The sequence below is a fragment of the Taudactylus pleione genome, unplaced genomic scaffold (assembly GCF_031769625.1).
Source record: "Taudactylus pleione unplaced genomic scaffold, aTauple2 ptg000377l, whole genome shotgun sequence".
NCBI classification, from domain to species: Eukaryota; Metazoa; Chordata; class Amphibia; order Anura; family Myobatrachidae; genus Taudactylus; species Taudactylus pleione.
Genome location: NW_028284778.1, coordinates 7,550,552 through 7,576,803, shown reverse-complemented (window position 1 = coordinate 7,576,803; position 26,252 = coordinate 7,550,552). Strand labels below are relative to the sequence as shown.

The 26,252-nt window shown below is 42.5% G+C and overlaps 1 protein-coding gene across 1 annotated transcript in view; it reads right to left on the bottom strand.

The window, feature by feature from the left end:
* Window positions 1-20,299: 20,299 nt before the first annotated feature.
* Window positions 20,300-26,252, bottom strand: part of LOC148508109 (uncharacterized) — a 60,842-nt gene continuing 54,889 nt past the window's right edge. The window contains 6 exon segments of the mRNA XM_088445075.1: window positions 20,300-21,129; window positions 23,977-24,229; window positions 24,381-24,478; window positions 24,597-24,675; window positions 25,183-25,374; window positions 25,787-25,913. Of these exon segments, the coding sequence (XP_088301201.1) occupies window positions 20,300-21,129; window positions 23,977-24,229; window positions 24,381-24,478; window positions 24,597-24,675; window positions 25,183-25,374; window positions 25,787-25,913 (1,579 nt within the window).

The window sequence follows — 26,252 nt, the reverse complement described above, 5'->3', positions numbered from 1 at the left end:
TCCCTGGAGGACAGGGAGCCGGGGGGATAGGATGGCTAGGAGGCAGCTAGAGAAGTGACAATACTAGTTCCCTCAATAAGTCAGTCCCAGGTGTTGGCTAGACCTAACCAGAGGCGTGGTGTATAACCCACTCAGTGACCCCTCCTGTTGGGATTTGGGTTTTGCCGCACTGATTGAGCAGGTCGTGGCCCTATGGTTAGGTACTTGGGAGTGACGAGGAGACTAGGGACTGACACTAGTACAATGAGTGGATTATGCACTGGTCTGCTCTATGAAACGTTGCAGGATTCAGAGGCAGGTTACACCAGGAAATGAGACAGGAGATCCAAGCACAGAATAGTAGAGGGTGACGAGGACTAATGAAAGGTCAGATACTGGATGCTTTGGGTTACTCGGAAAATCTGGATGCAGGGCAGTGTAAAGACACTGTAGATCCAGTCGCAGAACGGAGATAACAGTTCTGGTAACTCAGACGCAGGTTAGTGCATAGACATTATGTAGATTCAGTCACGGAATACAAGTAACTGCAGGGAACACAGAGGCAGGAGAATGAACTTGATATACTGTGGATCCAGTCACAGATTACAAATAACTGTACAGGGAACACAGAGGCAGGAGAAGGATACACTGTAATCACAGATTATAAATAACTGTACAGGAAACACAGAGGCAGGAGAATGAACTTGATACACTATAGATAGTCACAGATTACAAATAACTGTACAGGGAACACAGAGGCAGGTGAAGGAACTTGATACACTGTAGATAGTCACAGATTACAAGTAACAGTACAGGGAACACAGAGGCAGGTGAAGGAACTTGATACACTGTAGATAGAAACAGATTACAAGTAACTGTACAGGGAACACAGAGGGAGAATGAACTTGATACACTGTAGATAGTCACAGATTACAAGTAACTGTACAGGGAACACAGAGGCAGGAGAATTAACTTGATACACTGTAGATAGTCACAGATTACAAGTAATTGTACAGGAAGCACAGAGGGAGGAGAATGAACTTTATACACTGTAGATAGTCACAGATTACAAGTAACTACAGGGAACACAGAGGCAGGAGAATTAACTTGATACACTGTAGATAGTCACAGATTACAAGTAACTGTACAGGGAACACAGAGGGAGGAGAATGAACTTGATACACTGTAGATAGTCACAGATTACAAGTAACTACAGGGAACAGAGAGGGAGAATTAACTTGATACACTGTAGATAGTCACAGATTACAAGTAACTGTACAGGGAACACAGACGCAGGAGAATGAACTTGATACACTGTAGATAGTCACAGATTACAAGTAACTGTACAGGGAACACAGAGGCAGGAGAAGGAACTTGATACACTGTAGATGGTCACGGAAAACAAGTAACTGTACAGGGAACACAGAGGCAGAATAATTAACTTGATACACTGTAGATCCAGTCATGGGGATAATGGACGGTGCTTTGTGAATCCAGACGCAGGGAACTGAAACTAGTGCTTGTGTATGGTACAGGAGGAGACACAGGAAACTGGTAAATGCTGGGTAAACACAAGAGGATTAACTGAAGCAAAACTTGAGGTTAAACTTGATATTCAGCACAGATCCAGATGCTGACATACAGTATACACAGAATTAGATGCTGGTTAGTGCTGAAATAGTTAAACTGGTGCCTCAACACAGAGACAGGAGCTGACATATACACAGGAGAATTAGACAGTGATTAGTGCTGGAGTTTCAGCACAGAAACAAGTATTGGAGAAATCACTGGAGGAGTCTGATCCTGGGAAACTCTGGAAAGAGTTACTGGTAATAAACAGTATAAAGCGAGGAGCAAATCCAGATGCTAGGATATAACACTGGTAGGAAAGAACGTGGAACTTTGAAAGTTGCAACAGCTGGTACACACAGTCACTGGAAAAGCGAAGTTGAACAGCAACTTTCTGTTCCTGGAGTCAGGCTAAATACCATTAGGTAGTTGGTGATTGGATCAGAGGATCGGCTCAGTATCCACAGGACTACCATTGGGAGAGACTAGTCAGGTGATATGGACCAACATGGCTGCGCCCATGCCCGCCACCACGGAAATCAGGATGCACGCATGGAATCTTAGCAGACCCCGGGGAGAATACTCAGCCACCACTCACTTCCACTCCCAGTGACTGAACACCTAAGCCTAAGGACGTCGGCACGGAGGTGAGTAGTGGCCGATCCCCGGCCGCCTCCTGACAACTATATGTTTAAATGTCTAGCCTATTTTATTGTGGGAGATACATCAGTTGCCTCAGTTATAATTTCAGTATGATTCCAAAAGAAATGGCCCATTGAACTACATTTCACATGATCCCTGGAGGACAAGTAACACCACTTCCTGACCACCAGACGCCGACACTTCCTTCCGGGTTTCTTTCTAGCACAAAGTACCCTAAAGACAGCCGGACCTAATTCTCATGCACAAGAGAAAACTACATATCACACAATTCCCTGAAAATGCTTCCGATATCAGACCTATTAATTTCAGGGATCATGGTGACATCTCTTCCGCCAACCCACTCAGGGTTTACTACTTTAGAGATCCCCAGATCACTTTTCTATCTGGAGACTGGCACTACGATACAAGTCACTACTGTCCCACACCCCTGAAGATGATTATTTTACACATTAAGATGGACCTCCACTTCCACTCTGCAACACAGGTACAGGAAGTGACACCATTATACAAAGGAAAACTGTAACTATAAAAATGAGCACTTTGGAAGTTACCCTCCATGCCTTGATAATATCTGGGAACACGTTGGCTGTAGGAGGTACTGCCTGGTGGAGCTGCATACCGATACCCTGGAAGATGGTAAGACCCTTGTTTGCACCATCTAGTTTCCTGAAATTGATATTCGTGATTCCTAACATCATTGCTGGTCACTTCGCTCCAGGGGGAGCATGAAACCTACTGGGTAATACATTTTGTATTTGTTTATATATAAGTCAGGCATATCCATGCACTATAATATTCTTTTTATTAATTTTTAATAAAAAAGTTGTAAAAACAAAGAGGGAATCTATTGGTTGTACAAAAAGATTCCTTTATATGAGAGGCAGAGTCTCCATAGTGGTGAGTACAGTACACATGTGATTTCCATCTCCCATTTGCATAGACACCCATACATGTTTGGTGTCAATACTGTCAGTGTAAGTGAGGTACTCCATCATCACTGACTGCTAATACCAGTAACATTACTTATACCAGCTAATGATACCTGTATATGAGAGGCAGAGTATGCATAGTGGTAAGTACAGTGCACATAATATTTTGCACCTTGGGGGTGGTACACATCACCTGTACAATACCCCAAATGAACAACTGAGCTTACTGTGATCAGCATAAAACACTACACATTGTTGGATCCTCTTATATATTACATGTATTGGTGCATACACACGGTCAGATATGTCAGATGAACGATTGAACGATTTTAGACTGTATTAAAATGAATGAAATCATCCAACTTTTATTCTAATGCTGTTTTAATTATATATGTTAAAATGTCATCACTCACATCGTGAGATCGTGGCAGGCTAGGAGTGTGACAGGTTTTATTTGATTTTTTTCCTATTTTTTGCCTGATGTTTTTGATATCAGTCCTAACCATATTAGAGGTTATGATGTGTTGCCTGAGGGCATCATCTGTAGATTTCCTCCCTTTAGAGGATAACTATATATATTTCTATTTTGTTTTTGTTTATCTGAATGTCTTTCTTTTATTTTTAATTCCCCTTCCTCTCCGCCTTCCTTGCCATCCCTTCTCCCACGTCTTGATATAGGTAAAGTACACAGTTTGCATTACATTACTTCGAAAAGGTATACGGGGACATGCTCCCATCGGTTTCTTATATAAGTTGTCCCCTAGGGGTGTCACAAGTCAGATGCATAGACTATCCCCTAAATAATGGGTTCTCTAAATATTGGTTCTTGGAAATTAGGTGGTTTACATTCTCCTATTAAAAGAAAGAGAGTTTTTACATATATCCGCAAGCTACGTATTGACTTGATGATGTTTCAAGAAACCCACTTACTAGAGCCTGAAGTTAATAAATTGAACATGTTCCAATACAAGGTTATTGCCTTTGCTTCCTACACCTCCAAAGTGAGAGGTGTGGTACTACTATTACATAAAAGACACGCATACGTAGTGCATTCCTCTATCATAGACCCAGAAGGCCGTTTTATAATAATTGATATGACTATAAATGGTACCAAATACAAAATCTGAAATATTTACGCACCTAATGTATATAACAGACCTTTTTTCCAAAATATCATAAACAAGCTAAACTCGCCTAGTGGGACTAAGCTTATAGTGGGAGGAGACTTTAACATAATTTCGTCATCAATTTTAGACAGACAAACAAATAGGGCAAGGCCAATTAAAACGCCAAAGCTTGGTATCCCATCCTTTGAACAACAACTAGATCTTATAGATATATGGAGGGCGTTGCACCCATTAGAGGGAATATACATGTTTGTCTGCCGCCCACGGCACCCTTTCCAGAATCGACTACTTGTTGATTTCTAATAACCTTTTCCCCAAGGTACAAGAGGCACACATTGAGACTATTTGTATCTCCGACCACGCTTTGACCAGGGTCACTATTGCCGAAGAAGTTGACAAAGGTCCTTATAGGCAATGGAGATTTCCCAAACACTTGGTTAACTCAACAGAATTTAGATCCATGCTGGAATCAGCCTGGGTAACATTCAAAAATAACAATGAGGAACACAGACTCACGGATCCAGCCCTATTCTGGCAAACTTCCAAAACAGTAATAAGAGGTGAAATAATCTCCTATATTAAACAACATACGAAGATTTACTACAAAAATTATCATAAAGCCCAACGAGAACTAACTGAAGCTTTTCAGGTACATAAATTAACACTCTCTCCCATACAGAAAAAAACATACCTAGATAATAAATTAGTTTTTGATTCCATTGTATCAAACTGCCATGATAGATCACAATATGTATCAGATTTTAAATTCCACAAATTCGGCAACAAATCGGGATGTTTACTTTCCAATTTATTAGGAGGCCCACGCAAAACGAATATCATTCAATCCCTAATTGATCAGAAAGGTGACCGAGTTCATACAGGTGCACAAATTTCTGAAACTCTTAAGATGTTTTATTTGGATCTATATGCAAGTGGTTAGATAGACCAAACACAAAAAAATATGTTCTGGGAAGGGCTATACCTTCCTCAGATCACCCAAGAATTTTTGGAAAGCCTGAATACCCCCATTACGATGTAGGAGCTCTCTAGAGCTATACGTTTACTTAAACCCAACAAAACTCCGGGACCAGATGGCCTCACCGGAGAATACTTCAAAATTCTCTTCCCCAAATGCTGAGACACTTTGTTAGAAGTGTACAATGACATTCTTCAGAACAAATCTTTACCACTTTATTTTAACAGTGCTATTCTTAAACTACTCCCAAAGCCTGAGAGAGATCTAGAACAACCAGGGTCATACAGACCTATTTCTTTACTAAACTCTGATTACAAACTTTTTACTAAGATTTTAGCTGACCGACTTAAACAGATCCTCCCAGCTGTAGTGCATACGGACCAAACAGGATTCATCATGGGAAGACACTCGGTAACCAACATCCGTAGAGTCATATCTGTTATGGAGGGGTTAGAGGTCGGTGGGAACCCGGGGACGCGTTTACTACTCTCCCTAGATGCCGAAAAGGCTTTCGAACTACTAACATGGGATCATCTTTTCGAATCCCTGCAACGCTTTGGATTCCCAGACAATTTCATAAAGCTAATTTCTGCTATTTACACCAGTCCAACAACCCAGATAGCCTGCAACGGATACCTTTCCCAGCCTTTTGCGATGGCCAGGGGGACGAGGCAGGGATGCCCACTGTCTCCCTTGCTGTTCGCACTGGCGCTGGAACCTTTCGCTGTCACTTTGAGGAAAGATAAACTGTTTTCTGGAATTAAGATAGGTGCAGTGGAGTCCAAGATAGCGCTGTTTGCGGATGACATAATGTTATTTGTCTCCCATCCAGAATTGTCTCTGCCCTCAATATTAGACAACATAAACAGCTTTGGATCCTTCTCGGGCTATAGAGTTAACCTCCACAAATCTGAGCTGCTATATTTGGGGAAAAACCCCCCATCTATCTTACGCCCAATTTGCTCTCAATTTATTAGAGCACGAAGCACCTTAAAATATCTAGGAATATATATCCCCGAAACAACTTCTAAACTATACAGTTGTAATTTCTCCCCAATGCTCTCTAAAATCAATAAAATGTTGGAAGATTGGCGTTCTCTCCCATTGTCACTAATGGGTCGAGTGGCAGTCCTGAAAAGTATAATATTTCCAAAAATCACCTATCTGATCGAAATGCTTCCTATTGCCCTTACTCGAAGCGATATTAATATTTACTCTAAGACATCCTCCAAATTCTTATGTCGAGGTGGAAAACCCAGAATAGCATTAGCGAAACTTCAATGTACTAGAGAGAAGGGTGGTTTGGGACTACCGGATTTGAGTACCTTCTCAGAGGCGGTATTTTTTAGATATGTGTTGGATTGGTGTTGGGACTTAGTATATAAACTGATCTGTTTCTAGAAACAGAATTATTTACTCCTGTCGAAACTGGATTATTGGCTGAGACAAGATCAGTTTAAAATTGAAGCGTGCGCGACGCCATCTTGCGAATGGCAGCTAGACTCCATTTTAGAAACAAGAATCTGCAAGACGCCATTTTGTGACCAGCGTCACTTTAAGTTACAACTCACGAGCTAAGAACAGATGGCAATGTTTTTGATAATCTACCAAGGGCAACTGGAAGAACAAGCTTTCTGAGTAAAAGTAAATAGAATAGACAATGAGTGTTTTTACATATAAATTGGGAATCCCTGTATGCAAAGGGCCTGATTCAGAGCCGCTCGTAAGCGGCCTCTCGTTCGTTCCGAGCGATGTTTGCCCAACTGTGCATGCGTACGGATCGTAATACGCATGCGCGAACCAGTCAGTGCGGGCGAAAATCGTTTGTTCGCTAAATAGCGAATGCCTGCTAATATGAGTGACAGAAGGAGGCGTATGTGGGTGGTAACAGGGGAAGGTGCTTGAAAACGGGGAGTGGAGATCAGAACGCAGGCGTGCTTAAAGGTCAAAACGGGCGTTTTATGGGTGTGCATAATTAATACAGCAGCGTCACTGACCACGTCACTGGGTTATTTTATAGTCAGAACTGCTCGCAAATTTGTGGTAGGAAAAACCAACCACAAGAATAGCGAGCAGTTCATACGCTGGTCGATGTACTCGATTAATCTAATAAATAGCGGACATGACGTAGGATGCGAGCGGCCAGGGGGCGTTTTTATCAAAAAAACGACCGCTCGTTCAGACATAGAGGTGGCAACAGACCGCAAAGAGCGAACGGTTCATTTGAATAGCCATCCCCTTTTTCTGAACGAGCGAGAGCTAATAGCGACCGGCTCTGAATCAGGCCCAAAGTATAGTTGTGGCAATTGTAATATAATCCAGGCATTGATCTACACAATTGGATTTGTCTGAATCCTAAACAGGTTTTAGCCCCACACCCAGACAGGATGGCCCTAGCTTCACAGCTTGGGGTAACACATTTGCATTTCACACAAGAGTCTGGGAGAAAAGAGCTTTTCCTTTGAACATGGGAAAGGTGGGGTCTGCTGAGACAGGGGGCATGTGGAACTATCATGCTCAGCAATCCACACTGCTAGATGTTCACTTTGTGTATGAGAAATTATGCACTTAAATCTCACTAATTAATAACTAGCGTCTATATATCAAACCCCGCATATTCACACATTACATATTCACTCATAAGGTTTAATAAGCTTTTAAGTATATGATTTAAGTTGGTTCAGTTAGTTTAAATGCTGAGAAATAAAGATATATGATAACTAAGGTTTTATATATACTAGGAAAGTCATGTTTGGTTTCGTACTGATGCGTACTCTTTCAACAGAATTCCGGTACTATCGGTGTGAAGATCGCATCATGCATTCTCAACTTATGGACCGCAGAGACTACAAGCAACAAAATGTATATTTCATGAACAACTGTTAGGATGCAGCATGAGGGCGGGGGGGGTGGGAAGACCCCCAGCTGTTAGAGGCAGGGAGAGTCTATTTGAACCAGCCTGTTAAATGCACTGTAACATATACTTCTCCCCTGGGAACCAATGATATCAGCAACAAACGTCTCTATTGTCCTGTCTATTCTGGGGGGGTATAAATATGTGTGCTCAAACACTGGGTCTTAGTCTTCATGCTGAAGGATGAGGGGTTTCTTGCTGATACCTAACATCTGGACCAGAGGCGCTGCGTATGTATACTGTACTTGGGTCTGTATAATTCCTTTGCGCTAAATTGTACACAGATCATAGCGTGTAACTGACTGTACTTTTACTTGAATAATACTTTGTGCTTTGGAACCACATGTTCTGAGTCTGGAGTCTCTATTTACTGTATGACTGCGTACGCAAATTAGCGTCATCCTTAGAGGTTTATAGGAAGGATTTTAGAAGGTACAGGCAGGGGTATATAGAGGTTCATTTTAATATCGTCACTCCCTTTGCTCCAAACGCCCTTTTACACACGCCAAAACCTGAACTCCCCAATCTCATATTAAACAACATAATTTTTCATGATACTTACAAGGCTTGGCTGAGCATTAACCGGAGACTTAACCGAAACTTCAGCTCCTCAAAATACAGCTCTCTATGGGGCAACCCTATGTTTAGTCCAAGACTAGAAAATTCTCACTTCCTCATCTGGAAAACTAAAGGTCTGGCAAAAGTCAAGGATTTTTTTGACTCAGGGGGTAACCTCCTCACGTTCCAGAATCTCAAAGGGAAATTCAACCTACCTAATTCGCAATTCTTTATGTACCTTCAGGTCAGACACTTTGTTCAACATATACCACCTGCTTTGAAAGATCCAAGTGCGGAGGATGTATTAAACGCTCTATTTACGTTCACAATACAAAATAATTATAAAACCAAATTTTTGACAACGGATTTCATTTCACCCAAAGCAAACACCCTATGGCACAAATGTGCAATGAGGTGGACAATAGACATTCCCACATTAAATTCTCCTGAAATTCTTTTAGGTCACTATGAAGAAACCTTGAAAATCTTACATTCAGCACGTCTACAGGAAGTCCATGTTAAGATCTTACACAGGGCATATATTTCACAAAGTAGCAGAGCTCATATGGTGTTAGAGGAGACAGGGCATTGTGTGAAGTGCAAAGCCACTAAAGCCACCTTCTGGCATAATATATTGGAATGCGGCCGCATCCACAAATTCTGGGATAAACTTATGTTTTTTATAAATGACTTGTTATCATTACATTTGATAAAAGACCCTTTAGCTTTAATTCTAGCAAATTTTAAAAATTGGGATGTAACCCCACATAATAAAAAAAGATAATACCACTACTTACAACAATAGTGACGATCGCTAAAAAAGCAATTCTAATAAATTGGACGATAAAGACCCCTCCTTTTATTAGCGATGTCAAACGCATGACTCTCCAAATGCTTTACTTTGATCGGCGTGACACTCTTCCTGATATAAAGAAGGGTGTGGAACGTTTCCAAAGAAAATGGGGATTTTATATCGAACATTTGGATAACACCACTCAATCCCATATTAATAGAATTTTTTAATCCACAACATGGTATTCACATAAAATGCTGAATTAATCCACACATTATGATTTCTTTATTTGACAGGGTTGATGTAGATTTGACCTTATTTTATATTGAAATATTAAGTATTTCTACCATAGCGAGATTTGCCTTAGAATCACCTAGAAATATTTGTACTTACCTTCCCCCACCCTTTTTTTTCTATCTTTCTTCTATGTTCATTGTATGTACATTCATTTTGGTTTCTGTACTATTGTACTATTAATATTATCTATTTTAAGGGCATATGTTGATGTTAGTATAATGTTCCAAAAATTTGAAAGGAAGATTTTTAGGCTCTGAAAGTCTTCAGGGATCATAATAAGGTTGTAACGCTTTCTTTATCCATCCGTTTTTTTTTTCTATTTTTCTTTACTTTTTACCTATTTGGTTTATTCTGGAACAATTAGATATCGACTATTTAAATGCAATGTGACTCATATTCAATGTGTTTGTCTTTACTCTGTTATATATAGTGTTTTTTTTTCTCACTATATTTGTATAGACTTTTGTTGGTTTTTTTGTACTTTTCTGTCTGGAAAACTAAAATAAAGAGATATAAAAAAAAAATGAATGAAATCATCCAAATCTGACTGCAAACACATCAGATGTCAGATATCGTTCATCGTTGCAGGCTCACATGTCAGATTTTCTTTCAGATATGAACGACTGAATGATTTTTAAATCGTTATCGTTCACATCTGACAGAAAATCTTACCGTGTGTGTGCGCCATATCTGTGACGAGCACACGCTGATCAGTATAATCCATCCACGGAAGAGAAATGGAGAATAATGACCTCAGGATGTGTAATATATATAAGGAACGTACAGTTACAGTCATTATCTGTATCACCATAAAATACATCATATAGTTTATGTACCCTCACCAATGACCACATTGGCAGCGCCGTCTTCAGCGCTGTACACATTATCTCACATAGTCTATGAAGGTCCTCGGGATAGATCTTGTAGTATTGTAAGGAGACAGCAGCCAGATCACTGAGGCCTTTATTCACGACCCTTGATTTTATGGTGCCAACTAAATTGTCTCTGCTTTGTATTATTTATGCAGAACACACACAATACCTTGGGTTTTTTTTTTCAAGAAAATACCATTAGTTTCCTTATTTCTTCTAAAAGGCCAAAATAATCTCCCCATGTTCTTTTTTCTTCTTCTAACCACCACCATGAAATACTTTGTGCGTCACCATAAATCCGCCATTCCAAAGCCGCAAATAGCTGGATTCTACCCATAACAAAATATGTTTTAAAAAATAATAATGTATTTTATCTTCTCCGTGTATGACTGATATACATAAAATGTAGCCCCTATATAACAACAACGTGGTCTGTTATTACTGCAGAGAGTGTTGCCGATATCTAATAGAATAATAATGTATTTTATCTTCTCCATGTATGACTGATATACATAGAATGTATCCCCTATATAACAACGACGTGGTCTGTTATTACTGCGGAGAGTGGTGCCGATATCTAATAGAATAATAATTGATTTTATCTTCTCCATGTATGACTGATATACATAAAATATATCCCCTATATAGCAACAACGTGGTCTGTTATTACTGTGGAGAGTGGTGCCGATATCTAATAGAATAAAGACGATACTATAAGTGTCACCCGAGTGATCTATCCCAGTCTTATAGTGATGACACATGGAGGATTAGATCTGATAGGTGATGTGTGAGGAGTTATATAGCAGCTATACACAGATGGGGGTCATCCTCCAATAAGATATAAGACGTTATACAAAGAGCAGGGTTGTACAGCGCTAGGGAAATCTAAGTAACAATAAATAACATACGGCCTGATAAAGATGCATAGAATGTATAGTATCTAATATGGAAATATCTTAAGATAATATTACAAACATAATACAGATAGATCACATAAAACACAGGTCACTGGTATTCAGGCAAATTCTGATTACAAATAAGAGGGCACCAATAATAGTAAATAGAGAACCAGATGTAAATGGTGACGTCACAAGCTAATAGGTGATGGAAAGAAATTTGGTGCATCCGGGTAATTGCCAGTTGCCAGACAGTTATATTACCAGGTTGCTGTGACAGAAGTCCGTCTAGTCTTTAGCAGGAAAGCTCGCAGTGGGTGATGGCTGGCGGATGTAAATGCTGGATGTCCCAACATTCCTGCTTTCACTCCTGGTCCGTATAAGGAAGGACAAGTGGCCCAAACGTGCCCAGTGGATAAAGTGACTAACGCGTTTCATTGTGGAATTAGACCCACAACCTCTTCAGAAGCGTGTATCATACAGTATAATATGGCTGCCTTATATACCCAAGGAGCAGATCAAACCGGCATCAGGAGGGGAACCATAATTAGTCATGCCATATGTAAGAATAAAAATGTATGATATATTCAACCACATGTGATGAGAACATACCAATCATGTCAAACTCTGCAGAGTGCCAGAATGAACTAGAGAAGAAGTCTGGATAATCAGATCCACCTGGTCATGTGATGTAAACACACACACATGACCGGAATGGACCAATCATGGAGATCTCTGTAGAAAAACCAGTAAGAGGCTTGGATTACTTATTTCAAGCGGTCACATGGTAAACCGCAATCACATGACCAGGTTATATCAGTCACACTAAGTAACAGATGTCATGGTGACAATATACAAATACAAGTCTCCGGGCACATAGCATGAGAACAATGTCACATGATGGGAGCTGACCAATCCCAATCATTACATTTTATATATGTCATAGCGATTCTCCTAAATTATAAAGTCACACAATTAAAGTATAAATAACACACATAATATAGTAAGATAACGGTCACTGGGATCTAGTTCACCGTAAGGTGCGTATCCACTTGCCGACTTGGAAAGACAAACCGATTAGGAAATCGTAATCGTACAGTCGTTCCTCATCCCTTGTAGTGCCTACACTGAACGATATATCATTCAGAGCAGACATCCTCCCTCATCCCTGAACATGGCCAATTTGTCGTAATCTGCAGATTGACAGTCATGTTCAGCCGATGATTGATGTCGGAAACGACCAGCAGGAGAGCGTGTCGCTGGTCATTTCCGATATTAAACTGGCTGATTTATGCACCATTAATGAGCGACTGAACGATTACGATGTCGTAATTGTTTAATCAGCAAGTGGATACACGGCTTTGCTCTATAATTCCATATTGTATAGTTATAATGTTGATATTAGTAATAACTTGCTATAGTATCCACTAGTGGGTCACATGATATGATCACACCCAATTACACTACTAAGGACAGATAAAATATATATAAGCAAATACATATTCATTCTAGGTCCCTATTGGAGACTTAAGGGCATATTTACTAAAGTGCGGGTACATAGAAGTGGAGTTGTTGCCTATAGCAACCAATCAGATTCTAGCTATTATCTACTAGGAGGTGCTACATAAATTATAAGTAAAATCTGGTTGGTTGCTATGGGCAACATCTCCACTTCTAAATACCCACCACACTTTAGTAAATATACCCCTTATTCTTTAGTTATCTGGTAAATAAATAACCAAGCTATATCATGAATATTCATCCTACGTCCCTATTGGAACCTTATTCTGTAATTATATAGAATATGGATAACTTATATTATAAGTATAATAGCATCGCATCGGCGATAATTTATCTCCGATTTTACATGTACAAATAGAGAAAGCTTTTCTACATTTTAAAAAATTGAAAATTATCAAAATCCCTATTTTTGGGTAAAAATGTGGGGATCTCTTACAGAACCCTTTGGACAGCCCCCCTAATGATACTTTAGTGAAATTGTGTTTTCGTAAATTGTGTACTTTGGCAAAAAACGACCGTTGAAATTTCGGTTACATTTTTTTTTTTTTATCGTGAAAAATGCATTTAATGTATTGGGACTGGTATTCCGGAGGGACATAAAGATGCGCCAAGTGTTTTAAACATCGCACGTGGCAGGTGTAGGTGTTTTTTTAGCGGTTTTAAAAAAAACCACCTTTGCCAGCCACGAGCGATGTTTAAAACACTTGACACATTCTAATGGCCCTCTGAAATACCAGACCCAATACATTAAACGCATTTTTTACGAAAAAAAACAACAATTTTGACCGAAAAATTTCAGCGCTCGTTTTTTTGCCAAAGTGCGCAACTTACGATTTTTTTTTTCACTAAAGTATCATTAAGGGGGCTGTCCAAAGGGTCGTGTAAGAAATCCTCACATTTTTACCCAAAAATTAGGGATGAGCGGGTTCGGTTCCCTGAGAACCGAACCCACCCGAACTTCGGGGATCCGGGGCGATCCGAGCCCAAGCTCGGATCTCCCTGTCTGCCCCGGATCCCTCTCCCGAGGCAAAACCTCGAGATCTGCTGTCGGATCTCGAGGTTTTGCCTCGAGCGGCCATTTAAAAAAAAATGCCTTTGCCTTTAATGGGCAAAGTGCTGATTGGCTGACAGAGCCGTCTGTCACGGCTCTCAGCCAATCAGCATTATGGTGCTCATTTGCATGTAGCACGGACTCGTGAGATCCGTGCTACATGCATCTGTGTGATTGACACAGAGCACTAACGGGTCCGTGAGACCCGTCTGTGCTGCTGTGGTAAATAAAAAAAAAAAAACCTGTGTAAAAAGAGAAAAAAATGGCGTGCCCCCCCCCCAAAAAAGAGCAACCAGCCCCGGGCATTAGTGACCCAGTGCTGGGTGTGCTTAAATACAGGGGACAAACGACGTAGGGGTCCCCTGTACTTAAACACAACCAGCACCGGGCTAGTCAGAACCAGAGCTGGTTGCCAAAATACGGGGGACAAACGACGTAGGGGTCCCCCGTATTCTGCGCAACCAGCTCTGGGCTCTGATCCGGTCCTGGTTCTGGAAATACAGGGGAAAAAAATGAGTAGGGTTCCCCTGTATGTTCCAGAACCAGCACTGGACTTTTTCTAGCGGGGGGCTGATGCCACAGCCAGGGGAGCCCTTTCACCGGGCCCCCCAGCCGCAGCATCAGCCCTGACCGCTAGTCAGCCCAGGCCGGGGATCCCTGGAGAGCTGGGGACCCCCCCCAATAAAGGGGTCACCCTCTCCAGGGCACCCCAGGCCCAGGCTGATAGCCCGGGGCTATCCCCGCCACCCCTGGTGGCGGTGGGTGGCGGGTTGATTGTGTGGTGTGGTGTAAATAAAGAATATCAAACATTGTCTTTACAAGTAGAACTGCAAGTCCCAGCAAGCCTGCCCCGCATGCTGGTACTTGGAGAACCACAAGTACCAGCATGCAGGGCATTAAGGGCCCACTAGTACCTGTAGTTCACCTGTAAAAAAATGTTTAAAAAAAACACAGGACACACACACCGTGACAGTATAAGTTTATTAAACATACATACACACACACACACATGTACACATACTCACCTATGTAACCCTGTAGCATCGGTCCACTTGTCCGGTAAAGTATCCATAGGGGACCTGTGAAAAAAAACATACTCACCATCTCCTATGCGAGGTTCTGTCCTCTTCGTTCCAAAGTAGGCATCCCCGGACTTGGCAAAAAAAAAAAACGAAAACGCGATCCACGAACTTAGTACCGTTCTATAGAACGGTACTTCCCGAATGAGAGCTTAGCGGCGGGGTATCACCATGGAAACCCCGCTGCTAAGCGTTCATTGGCTGAGAGAGGTCATCTCCCGTCTCTCAGCCAATGAACGGCTCCCTCCATTGTAGTCAATGGTGGGAACCGCAGGGTAAACTTTAATAACCTTGCGGCTCCCAGCATTGACTACAATGGAGGGAGCCGTTCATTGGCTGAGAGAGACGGGAGATGGCCTCTCTCAGCCAATGAACGCTTAGCAGCGGGGTTTCCATGGTGATACCCCGCCGCTAAGCTCTCATTCGGGAAGTACCGTTCTATAGAACGGTACTAAGTTCGTGGATCGCGTTTTCGTTTTTTTTTTTTGCCAAGTCCGGGGATGCCTACTTTGGAACGAAGAGGACAGAACCTCGCATAGGAGATGGTGAGTATGTTTTTTTTCACAGGTCCCCTATGGATACTTTACCGGACAAGTGGACCGATGCTACAGGGTTACATAGGTGAGTATGTGTACATGTGTGTGTGTGTATGTATGTTTAATAAACTTATACTGTCACGGTGTGTGTGTCCTGTGTTTTTTAAACATTTTTTTACAGGTGAACTACAGGTACTAGTGGGCCCTTAATGCCCTGCATGCTGGTACTTGTGGTTCTCCAAGTACCAGCATGCGGGGCAGGCTAGCTGGGACTTGCAGTTCTACTTGTAAAGACAATGTTTGATATTCTTTATTTACACCACACCACACAATCAACCCGCCACCCACCGCCACCAGGGGTGGCGGGGATAGCCCCGGGCTATCAGCCTGGGCCTGGGGTGCCCTGGAGAGGGTGACCCCTTTATTGGGGGGGTCCCCAGCTCTCCAGGGATCCCCGGCCTGGGCTGACTAGCGGTCAGGGTTGATGCTGCGGCTGGGGGGCCCGGTGAAAGGGCTCCCCTGGCTGTGGCATCAGCCCCCCGCTAGAAAAAGTCCAGTGCTGGTTCTGGAACATACAGGGGAACCCTACTCATTTTTTGTCCCCTATATTTCCAGAACCAGGACCGGATCAGAGCCCAGAGCTGGTTGCGCAGAATACAGGGGACCCCTACGTCGTTTGTCCCCCGTATTTTGGCAACCAGCGCTGGTTCTGACTAGCCCGGTGCTGGTTGTGCTTAAGTACAGGGGACCCCTACGTCGTTTGTCCCCTGTATTTAAGCACACCCAGCACTGGGTTACTAATGCCCGGGGCTGGTTGCTCTTTTTTGGGGGGGTGCACGCCATTTTTTTCTTTTTTTACACAGGTTTTTTTTTTTTTTTTTACCACAGCAGCACAGACGGGTCTCACGGACCTGTCATTGCTCTGTGCCAATCACACAGATGCATGTAGCACGGATCTCCCGGGTTCGTGCTACATGCAAATGGGCACCATAACGCTGATTGGCTTCCTGTCTGCCACTGCAGTGCCACTCCTAGATGGGCCACGTGTTTGTGCCGCCCCCTTGTGTCGCTTAGCATAGTCATCCAGCTTCCTCGGTACAACCTTTTGGCCTAAAAACAATATTGTGAGGTGTGAGGTGTTCAGAATAGAGTGGAAATGAGTGGAAATTAATGTTATTGGGGTTATTAATAGCGTAGGAACAAAAACAGGCCCATTTATGTGATTTTAGCGTTTTTTTTTTATTTTTTAAGAAAAAATCCAGATCCAAAACACAAAACCCAGAACCCAAAACACGGAAGGGTGGTTTTGGCAAAACCAATCCAGATCCAAAACACGAAGAAAGATCCAGATCCAAAACCAAAACACAAAACACGAAAAGTGTCCGGTGCACACCCCTACCAAAAATAGGGATTTTGCACATTTTTTTTTGCCTGCCCTAGGCTGGAGAAAGTATTCATCAGTTTTTAGGTGAAAAACGGCCGTGTTTTCACTGTTGTTGGCTAAATCGGCCGCAAATCGGCCAATCGGATGACTGAACGACGCCGAAAATGGACGATTTTGCCTCTAATTGAATACATCGGGTGATCGTTGTTTTTAGGGTATTATGTTTTATTAATTAAATAGTAAAATCCACTTTCATATAAACAATAAATGTATCACAGCCTAATACCAGTATACATACAGAAACTTACACACACCACGTTTAACAACAAATAAGATATAGGGCTTTGTTAAGTATCAAATGTTTTTCAACCAAATGGTTAAAAATCTGTTACATTGCATATGAATTCTCTGTACGTTTTGCTAACGGGGGATACGCTTTTGCATTTTACTCATGCACAGAGCCATTAAAATAAACCAAACCAGGCAAGATATGAAAAATTGTCCTTACTTCCAAAGAATCAATGTCCATAGGTATATCAACCTTCTGTAACACAACAAAATCAATCTTTTATTAACTTCCTAGTTATAGTGCACATCAAGAGTAAGATAGTTCCATGTAAAAGGTAAGATTGTAGAATGCAAGATGGCAAACTTGGATACTTTACATGGAGTATGTCTGGGGTACTGATCGCTTCTGTTCTGGGCGCAGCTTGAAGTCCGTTCAAAGCTTTTCATGGTACGGAGGGATTGATGTATTCCACGCTTAACGCATTTCACCATGGCAGGCTTCCCCAGGATTGTAGAATACCAATGTTTAGATCTGCTTAGCCTTTCATTTTTACGGTATCTATGCAACATGGTGGATGGCACTTCTGCCCTTCCGACGCCAAATGGATTATTTACTTCTGCCCATGTTCTTCCCTCAATCAATTGGGGACTTGCATAAAATTATCTATGCGATATGCTTGATGTCACTTCTGCCCTTCCGAGGCCTGTAGAATATATGCTTCCGCTCATGTTTTGCCCACAATTTATCGGCGACTTACATAAAATTATCACATACAACAACAAATAACAAATGTTATTAAATATATAAAAATGTGTCAAGTGGATCTTAAAAAAATATATACTATATAATAAATAGTTTTCAATATTTTAAATTAATTCTATACACACTCAATTGTATTTAAATATAATTATATACATGTAACTGTGGATAAAAACACATTTATTGAGGTTACTACAAGGGAACACTAAATAGAGCTTTCTATAGAGGAACAGCCTCTTGCAAATTACATAAATAAATATTAAATATATAACAGAATGGTCATACAGGAAGGGTGATTTCGTGAAATATTTTTATTTAGAATTAATTTATTTTATTTATTATTTATTCATATATTTTAGAACTGAGACACATGTAAAATGACTTGGTTTATTTTGATACTGGAATCATATATATATATATATATATACACACATTTTTACTGCATCTTTATTAAGTCCTAAAATAATAATTATGCATTACTGTTTAGATTTTCCTAGCACTGTACATCCCTCCTCATTTTATATTAATGACACACATCCCAATGACCTGCGAATGGAAAACTTCAAATACTGTGTGACTGAAGTGTAGTTAAAACCCTGTTTTGTATTAGTTCATATAAATGCTAATCATCGCTCTACAATTCGGGCTGCCTTACAATGTAAGAACTCGGATAAGCCAGTGGCTAAACATTTTGCGGCCTTGGGACACTCTGCAGCCTCATTGAGATGCATGCTCATAGACCATGTCCCACAGCCTGCCCGCGGTGGTGACAGGGAGCTTCTACTGAAGAAATGTGAGGCCAGGTGGATTTTCAGGCTTGACACTGTCTCCAAAAGGCCTGAATGAATATCACCCTTATAATATTTTTTTGCGGTGATACCTATAAGTCTCTTGGGATTGATGTCCTTTTGTGTTTTACAGATGTTATACGATGATTGATACGATGGCGGGAGTTGTTGTACTGCTCGCTGTATATATTCTATTTTTGCGATTTTTCCCTGGGCAATGTCAGCACATGGTTATTCCTAATATTATTTATTTTTATATATTTTGATGTTTTATGCACCTGGATTTGGTATGCACACTGATGTGTCGTACTCTTCTATTTAGTTGCATTAATGGATGTTTACTATGTTTGTCTATGTCTATGTGTAGTATGTCCGTCTTAGAGTGCAATTTCCCACATGTTTGCCTATTGATCTAGCCACTATTTGAAGTATCTTGTGTCTATTGACACTTATTATATGCCTGAAGCGCTATTGGTATTGTTACTAGCGATATTTTTATATGCCCCTTGATACTATGATCTACCTATTCAGTGACGGGCTTGCTGTGGAGCTGGCTGCTGTTATTGTTAGCGCTGCTTAGCAACAGCCCACGTGACTTGATACTCTCAGTCCGCCGCGTCACTTCCGGTGACGGTGCGCTCCACGTATTGGAGCGCGCGGCACTTCCGGGTTGTGGCGCGACGGGACTGTTCGTGCCATGGACGCGCTGGCTGTACACTCTGGGCCAGCTGCGTGGGTGTTGTTTGTGATATATCATTGTAAGTATATATACAGTGTGGAGTGGAGTCTTTTGGTTCTCCGATTATGTCCCTACTTCCGGGTTTACATTGGGGGTGATGTTTGCTAATTGATGTGGCTTTATCAGATGGCAGGTGGGTCAGTGGTCTATGGGTCTTGCTGGTTGTAGCTTTGTGGCGATTGTCCTGTCCTGACAAAGGTCCTGATGTGACCGAAACGTCAACCATCTCATGTGATCTGTGAGTTATTAAATATGCCTATTACTGAATGGTGAGTGCCCATCCTCTTTTTCTTATATAGATCGTTAGATATAATAAGAAGAAGATTGGGGTAAACAAAAAGGTAGAAAGTGAAGTAATAAAGATGAGTATAACAAATATATAGTGGTCGGTAGGCTCAGGTGAAGGGGTCCTACTACTAAGATATTAAGTAATAGGGTTTACGGCATAGATGGCGAAATCTGTCATCGCCCCTGGGAAGGTTCAAATTAAATGCTATACATTATTACTGCATCTTTATCATCCTAAAATAATTATGTATTACTGTTTCGATTTTCCTAGCACTGTACATCCCTCCTCATTTTATATTAATGACACACATCCCAATGATCTGCGAATGGAAAACTTAAAATACTGTGTAACTGGAGTGTAGTTAAAACCCTGTTTTGTATTAGTTCATATAAATGCTTTTCACTTGTGTGACATCTGATGTCTAACAAGGTTCGATTTCCGTGTAAAACATTTCCCACACTCAGAGCATGGAAATGGTTTCAAACCTGTGTGACTTCTCTGATGTGAAACAAGCCATGATTTGTGTGTAAAACATTTCCCACATTCAGAGCATAGAAATGGTTTCTCACCTGTGTGACTTCTCTGATGTCTAACAAGATCTGATTTGTGTGTAAAACATTTCCCACACTCAGAACATGCAAATGGTTTCTCACCTGTGTGACTTCTCTGATGTCTAACAAGATCTGATTTCTGTGTAAAACATTTCCCACACTCAGAGCATGGAAATGGTTTCTCACCTGTGTGACGTCTCTGATGTATAACTAAATCTGATTTCTGTGTAAAACATTTCCCACACTCAGGACATGGAAATGGTTTCTCACCTGTGTGACTTCTCTGATGTGTCACAAGAAGCGATTTAAAACATTTCCTACACCCAGAACAGGAAAATATTTCATCAGGTGTATGAGCTGCAGTATGTGTAACAAAAGTTGGGGTATCAGGAAAACATTGCTCACAATTAGAGGGGTCAGATGATATAGCTGTACTCTGAGGTGCCGGATGTATAGTTAGTATAAAGGGGCTGGCTCCAGAAGAATCTTGTGTGATGTTATCTTCTATTTTAATAGCTGTAGACAAGATGAGATCTCCCTCCAAAGAATTCCTGCTTGTGTGGCCATCTGCTGGAAATACAATAACTATATTATTATTACTCACAGCTCTTTATATAGCACAGACATACAAAGCAGAACTTTACAAAAAAAATTTATTCACGCCAGGCCCTGCCCCAGTGGAGCTTACAATCTATGTTCCCTACCACATGGACACACAAATACACACACTAGGGTTATATTTTGTATCAGAAGCCAATCAACCTACCACTAAGATTTTTGGAGATTTTAAGGAAACATATACAAACTACACACATATACCATCTTGGTGTGGAAGCAAACTCATGACTTTAGTGTGAAGAGACAGCAATGCTAACCACCACACCACTGTGTAACTATTATGAATGAAGATGTTTAGATGATTAACTTGCAGGTACAAACTATGATCACATTATTACATTTACAATGTACAAACTACAAATAAGACTCTTGATTAACAGATAAAATATTGGTATAAAATGGCACAAGCACATTATCAGCAAATGTCATAGACCCAGCCACAGGGACAGGCAGATGGCACATCACCAATTTATATCTCCCCCCAAATGCAGACTCTGCTGGGTAACGTTCCCTAGCCATCATCACAGAGCAGGAAGCCTCATTAACCAGTGATGTTGGTGAACCACAATATCCATCCAGACCTCCCTCACACATACACATGGGAACTTGTGGGCTAATTACCAACAACTGCGTCCACACTACACAAAGTTCCCCAGGTGGGTATATATGTAGCAATAGCAGCCTCTATATGGTCCTCTGGTCATCCTCAGGGAGAGTAGCCCCACCAGAGTCATGCTACTAAATTAGGGAAATGAGTCACTGTATATAAATGCTGAGAGGGAAGGAGAGCGATAGGACAGAGCTACACACAATGATGATGGCACAGAGCTGGGGAGGCAGCAGGACAGGGTAGGGGAATGGTGAAGGGCACAGAGCAGGGGAGGCAGCAGAGGAGGGTAGGGGAATGGCGCAGGGCACAGAGCGGGGGAGGCAGCAGGATAGGGTAGGGGAATGGTGCAGGGCACAGAGCAGGGTAGGCAGCAGGACAGAGTAGGGGAATGGTGTAGGGCACAGAGCGGGGGAGGCAGCAGGACAGGGTAGGGGAATGGTGTAGGGCACAAAGTGCGGGAGGCAGCAGGACAGGGTAGGGGAATGGTGCAGGGCACAGAGCGAGGGAAGCAGCAGGACAGGGTAGGGGAATGGTGCAGGGCACAGAGTGGGGGAGGCAGCACGACAGGGCAGGGGAATGGTGCAGGGCACAGAGTGGGGGAGGCAGCAGGACAGGGTAGGGGAATGGTGCAGGGCACAGAGTGGGGGAGGCAGCACGACAGGGCAGGGGAATGGTGCAGGGCACAGAGTGGGGGAGGCAGCATGACAGGGTAGGGGAATGGTGCAGGGTACAGAGTGGGGGAGCCAGCATGACAGGGTAGGGGAATGGCACAGATGGGCAACAGCAAAGGAACAAAGTAGAGGGGCAGAGCAGGAAACAAAGACAGGACAGCAAATAAAGCACAACAGTAATGAGCATCCAAGCAGGGACTGGAGGGTACCTTTGTGTAATGACGGGTGTGTGGTAATAGCTGTGTGTGTGTATGAGAAGGTAGAGCTCGTGGGACGTGTGCGTTGTTATGTGTAGTAAACAGCATATTTGGGCTGGTAACACACAGTGACATGATGTGAGGGGGAGAACAGGAGTATAATAGGGGCTGATGGCTCCTGATGTATGAGATACACCAGAGAGTGTGGGGAGGAGACTGGTCAGATCTCTGGGCTGGTAACACACAGTGACATGATGTGAGGGGGAGAGCAGGAGTATAATAGGGACTGATGGCTCCTGATGTATGAGATACACCAGAGAGTGTGGGGAGGAGACTGGTCAGATCTCTGGGCTGGTAACACACAGTGACATGATGAGAGGGGGAGAGCAGGAGTATAATAAGGGCTGATGGCTCCTGATGTATGAGATACACCAGAGAGTGTGGGGAGGAGACTGGTCAGATCTATGGGCTGGTAACACACAGTGACATGATGTGAGGGAGAGAGCAGGAGTATAATAGGGGCTAATGGCTCCTGATGTATGAGATACACCAGAGAGTGTGGGGAGGAGACTGGTCAGACATCTGGGCTGGTAACACACAGTGACATGATGTGAGGAGAGCAGGAGAATAATAGGGGCTGATGGCTCCTGATGTATGAGATACACCAGAGAGTGTTGGGAGGAGACTGGTCAGATCTCTGGGCTGGTAACACACAGTGACATGATGTGAGGGGAGAGAAGGAGTATAATAGGGGCTGATGGCTCCTGATGTATGAGATACACCAGAGAGTGTGGGGAGGAGACTGGTCAGATCTCTGGGCTGGTAACACACAGTGACATGATGTGAGGGGGAGAGCAGGAGTACAATAGGGGCTGATGGTTCCTGACTCCCACACTGGGCAGACATATTTTTCTCATTAGTCTGTACTGACGGGGGAGGGTGTAGAATAAGAGATTGCTATGGTGACTGAGGGCTTGATTCACTAACAACCACGCACACTATGAGACCTCAGGCTGCGTATGACATCGCAGTGGATAATTTATGCACGCCCATGCAACGGCATGCGAATGCACTGGCAAGACTGCATTCGGCCAAACACCCCCCCATCACCACCCACAAACGGCACTTCCTGTCATTCACTCTGTACTGGACCTGCATAGTCACTGCGATCGCAGTCCCCATTGCAGCAGCCGATTCATGCATGCGCAGTACGAAACAATCGGCAGATTGCATGCGCATTCACAGTTGCGTATGGTAGTGAATCAGGCTCTGAGCAAGGAGAATGTGTGTCTCTTTTCTGTAATAAGTGTTTATTACTCACCTGTGCTGATTTCTGTAGGGATTTCCTCCTCCTTATACTGCTGGTCACCCCTCACATATGTCTCTTCTCCCTCTGTATCTTCTGCCTTCATATCAGTCACATACGTCTCTTCTTTTCCCTCTGTATCTTCTACCTTTATATCAGTCACATACGTCTCTTCTTCTCCCTCTGTATGTTCTGCCTTTATATCACTCACATACGTCTCTTCTGCTTCCTCTGTATAATTTATCTTGATATTAATCAGATCTTCTTCCTAATTTAATCATTAAAAAGTTGCATGTCTGATGGCATTACTTGATAATATAGTATAGTACAGTATAATGTCAGTGTAACAGACTCTCAGTTTCTCTATAGATCATATAAAGTCACTTTGGTAAATTGGGGAAACCCTATATCCCATCTACCTGATGCTCCTGTGGGATCCTTTGATTCTCCTCTATACAATCCTGTGAATAAAGAGGACGGGGACATCTCTCTGGGGTATTTCTGTTACTGGGTCCATCTGTAGGAGACACACAGTGACTGAGTACATTGTATATATGTGATTATCAAATGATGTGTGTATATAGGGGCCCCCATACCTGCTCTCCTTTGTACAATAAATGACAGTCTCCTCTTACCCAGTGATGTGAGGGGCCGGTGATTCTCCATCATCACGTCCTTGTACAAACCCCTGTGTTTCTCTATATAGTCCTCCTCCTGCATGGAGACATAGACAGTGACATCCTAACACCTTATAGGAACCTGACACACACAATGATACAGTCATCATCCAGACACATCCCCTCGTGTTACTGTATAATGTCCCATTCCCAGCAGTCACCTCTCCAGTCATCACCCAGACACATCCCCTGGTGTCACTGTATAATGCCCCATTCCCAGCAGTCACCTCTCCAGTCATCACCTAGACACATCCCCTCGTGTTACTGTATAATGTCCCATTCCCAGCAGTCACCTCTCCAGTCATCCCCAGACGTTACTGTATAATGTCCCATTCCCAGCAGTCACCTCTCCAGTCATAACCCAGACACATCCCCTGGTGTTGCTGTATAATGTCCCATTCCCAGAAGTCAGCTCTCCAGTCATCACCCAGACACATCCCCTGGTGTTACTGTATAATGTCCCATTCCCAGAAGTCACCTCTCCAGTCATCATCCAGACATATACCCTGGTGTTACAGTATAATCTCCCATTCCCAGCAGTCACCTCTCCAGTCAGCAGCTGAATTATCTTGTTGGCGAGTTCCAGGATCTTCTGGTCATTGTGTCGCTCATGTATCAGTGAGTGAGATGGAGGCACCGTGATGGAGCTCTGGGTTGAGCTGAGTCCCCCTGACACACGGGGACAGCTGCTGGGTGTCTCACAATCTCTGGTTGACTTCCTTATTACTGTGTAATGCTGTGTATTGGGGGAAACACCAAATATCAGTACTTACACTCCCAGATTCCCTCACCCCCGTCATGTCCCTGTATTATTACTATAGATATAGGGAATGTCACTGTGACACTCCCAGATCCCCTCACCTCCCCAGTCATGTCCCTGTATTATTACTATAGATATAAGTGATGTCACTGTGACACTCCCAGATCCCTTCACCTCCCCAGACATGTCCCTGTATTACTATAGATATAAGTGATGTCACTGTGACACTCCCAGATCCCCTCACCTCCCCAGTCATGTCCCTGTATTATTGCTATAGATATTAGTGATGTCACTGTGACACTACTAGATCCCTATCACCTCCCCAGTCATGTCCCTGTATTAATATAGATATAAGTGATGTCACTGTTATGCTCCCAGGCCCTCTCACCTCCCCAGTCAGAAGGTAGATGATCTCCAGGGTGAGATGTAAGATCCTCTCTGTATTGTGACTCTGATCCTTGCCCATCCTCAGCGACTCAGTGAGAGTACAGGATGTATGATGTGTAATAAAGATTCTGGTGCCTCACAGCAGGACTGTAGGAATAAATATAATAAATATAACAGACAGAACACATGTAACACAGTCAGACATGTAACATTGAGTGACCAGAAAGTGTCCCCTCTCCTCCTAGCCATAGAGCCCTGGTCAGTGTCTGTCAGAGGTTGCTGTGTACTAACTTCATTAAACTCCTCATACAATGCTGTACTGCATTAGGTTACACCAATGATCCTCTCTGGTCTTATTCCTCCAAGACACACATTAAATGCTCTCTGCACCAGTGGTAATAAGTTACATTGATGTTAGGACACTGTCCTTTATTTTGTATCTGGCCTGCAGTACCTCTGTGCCACCA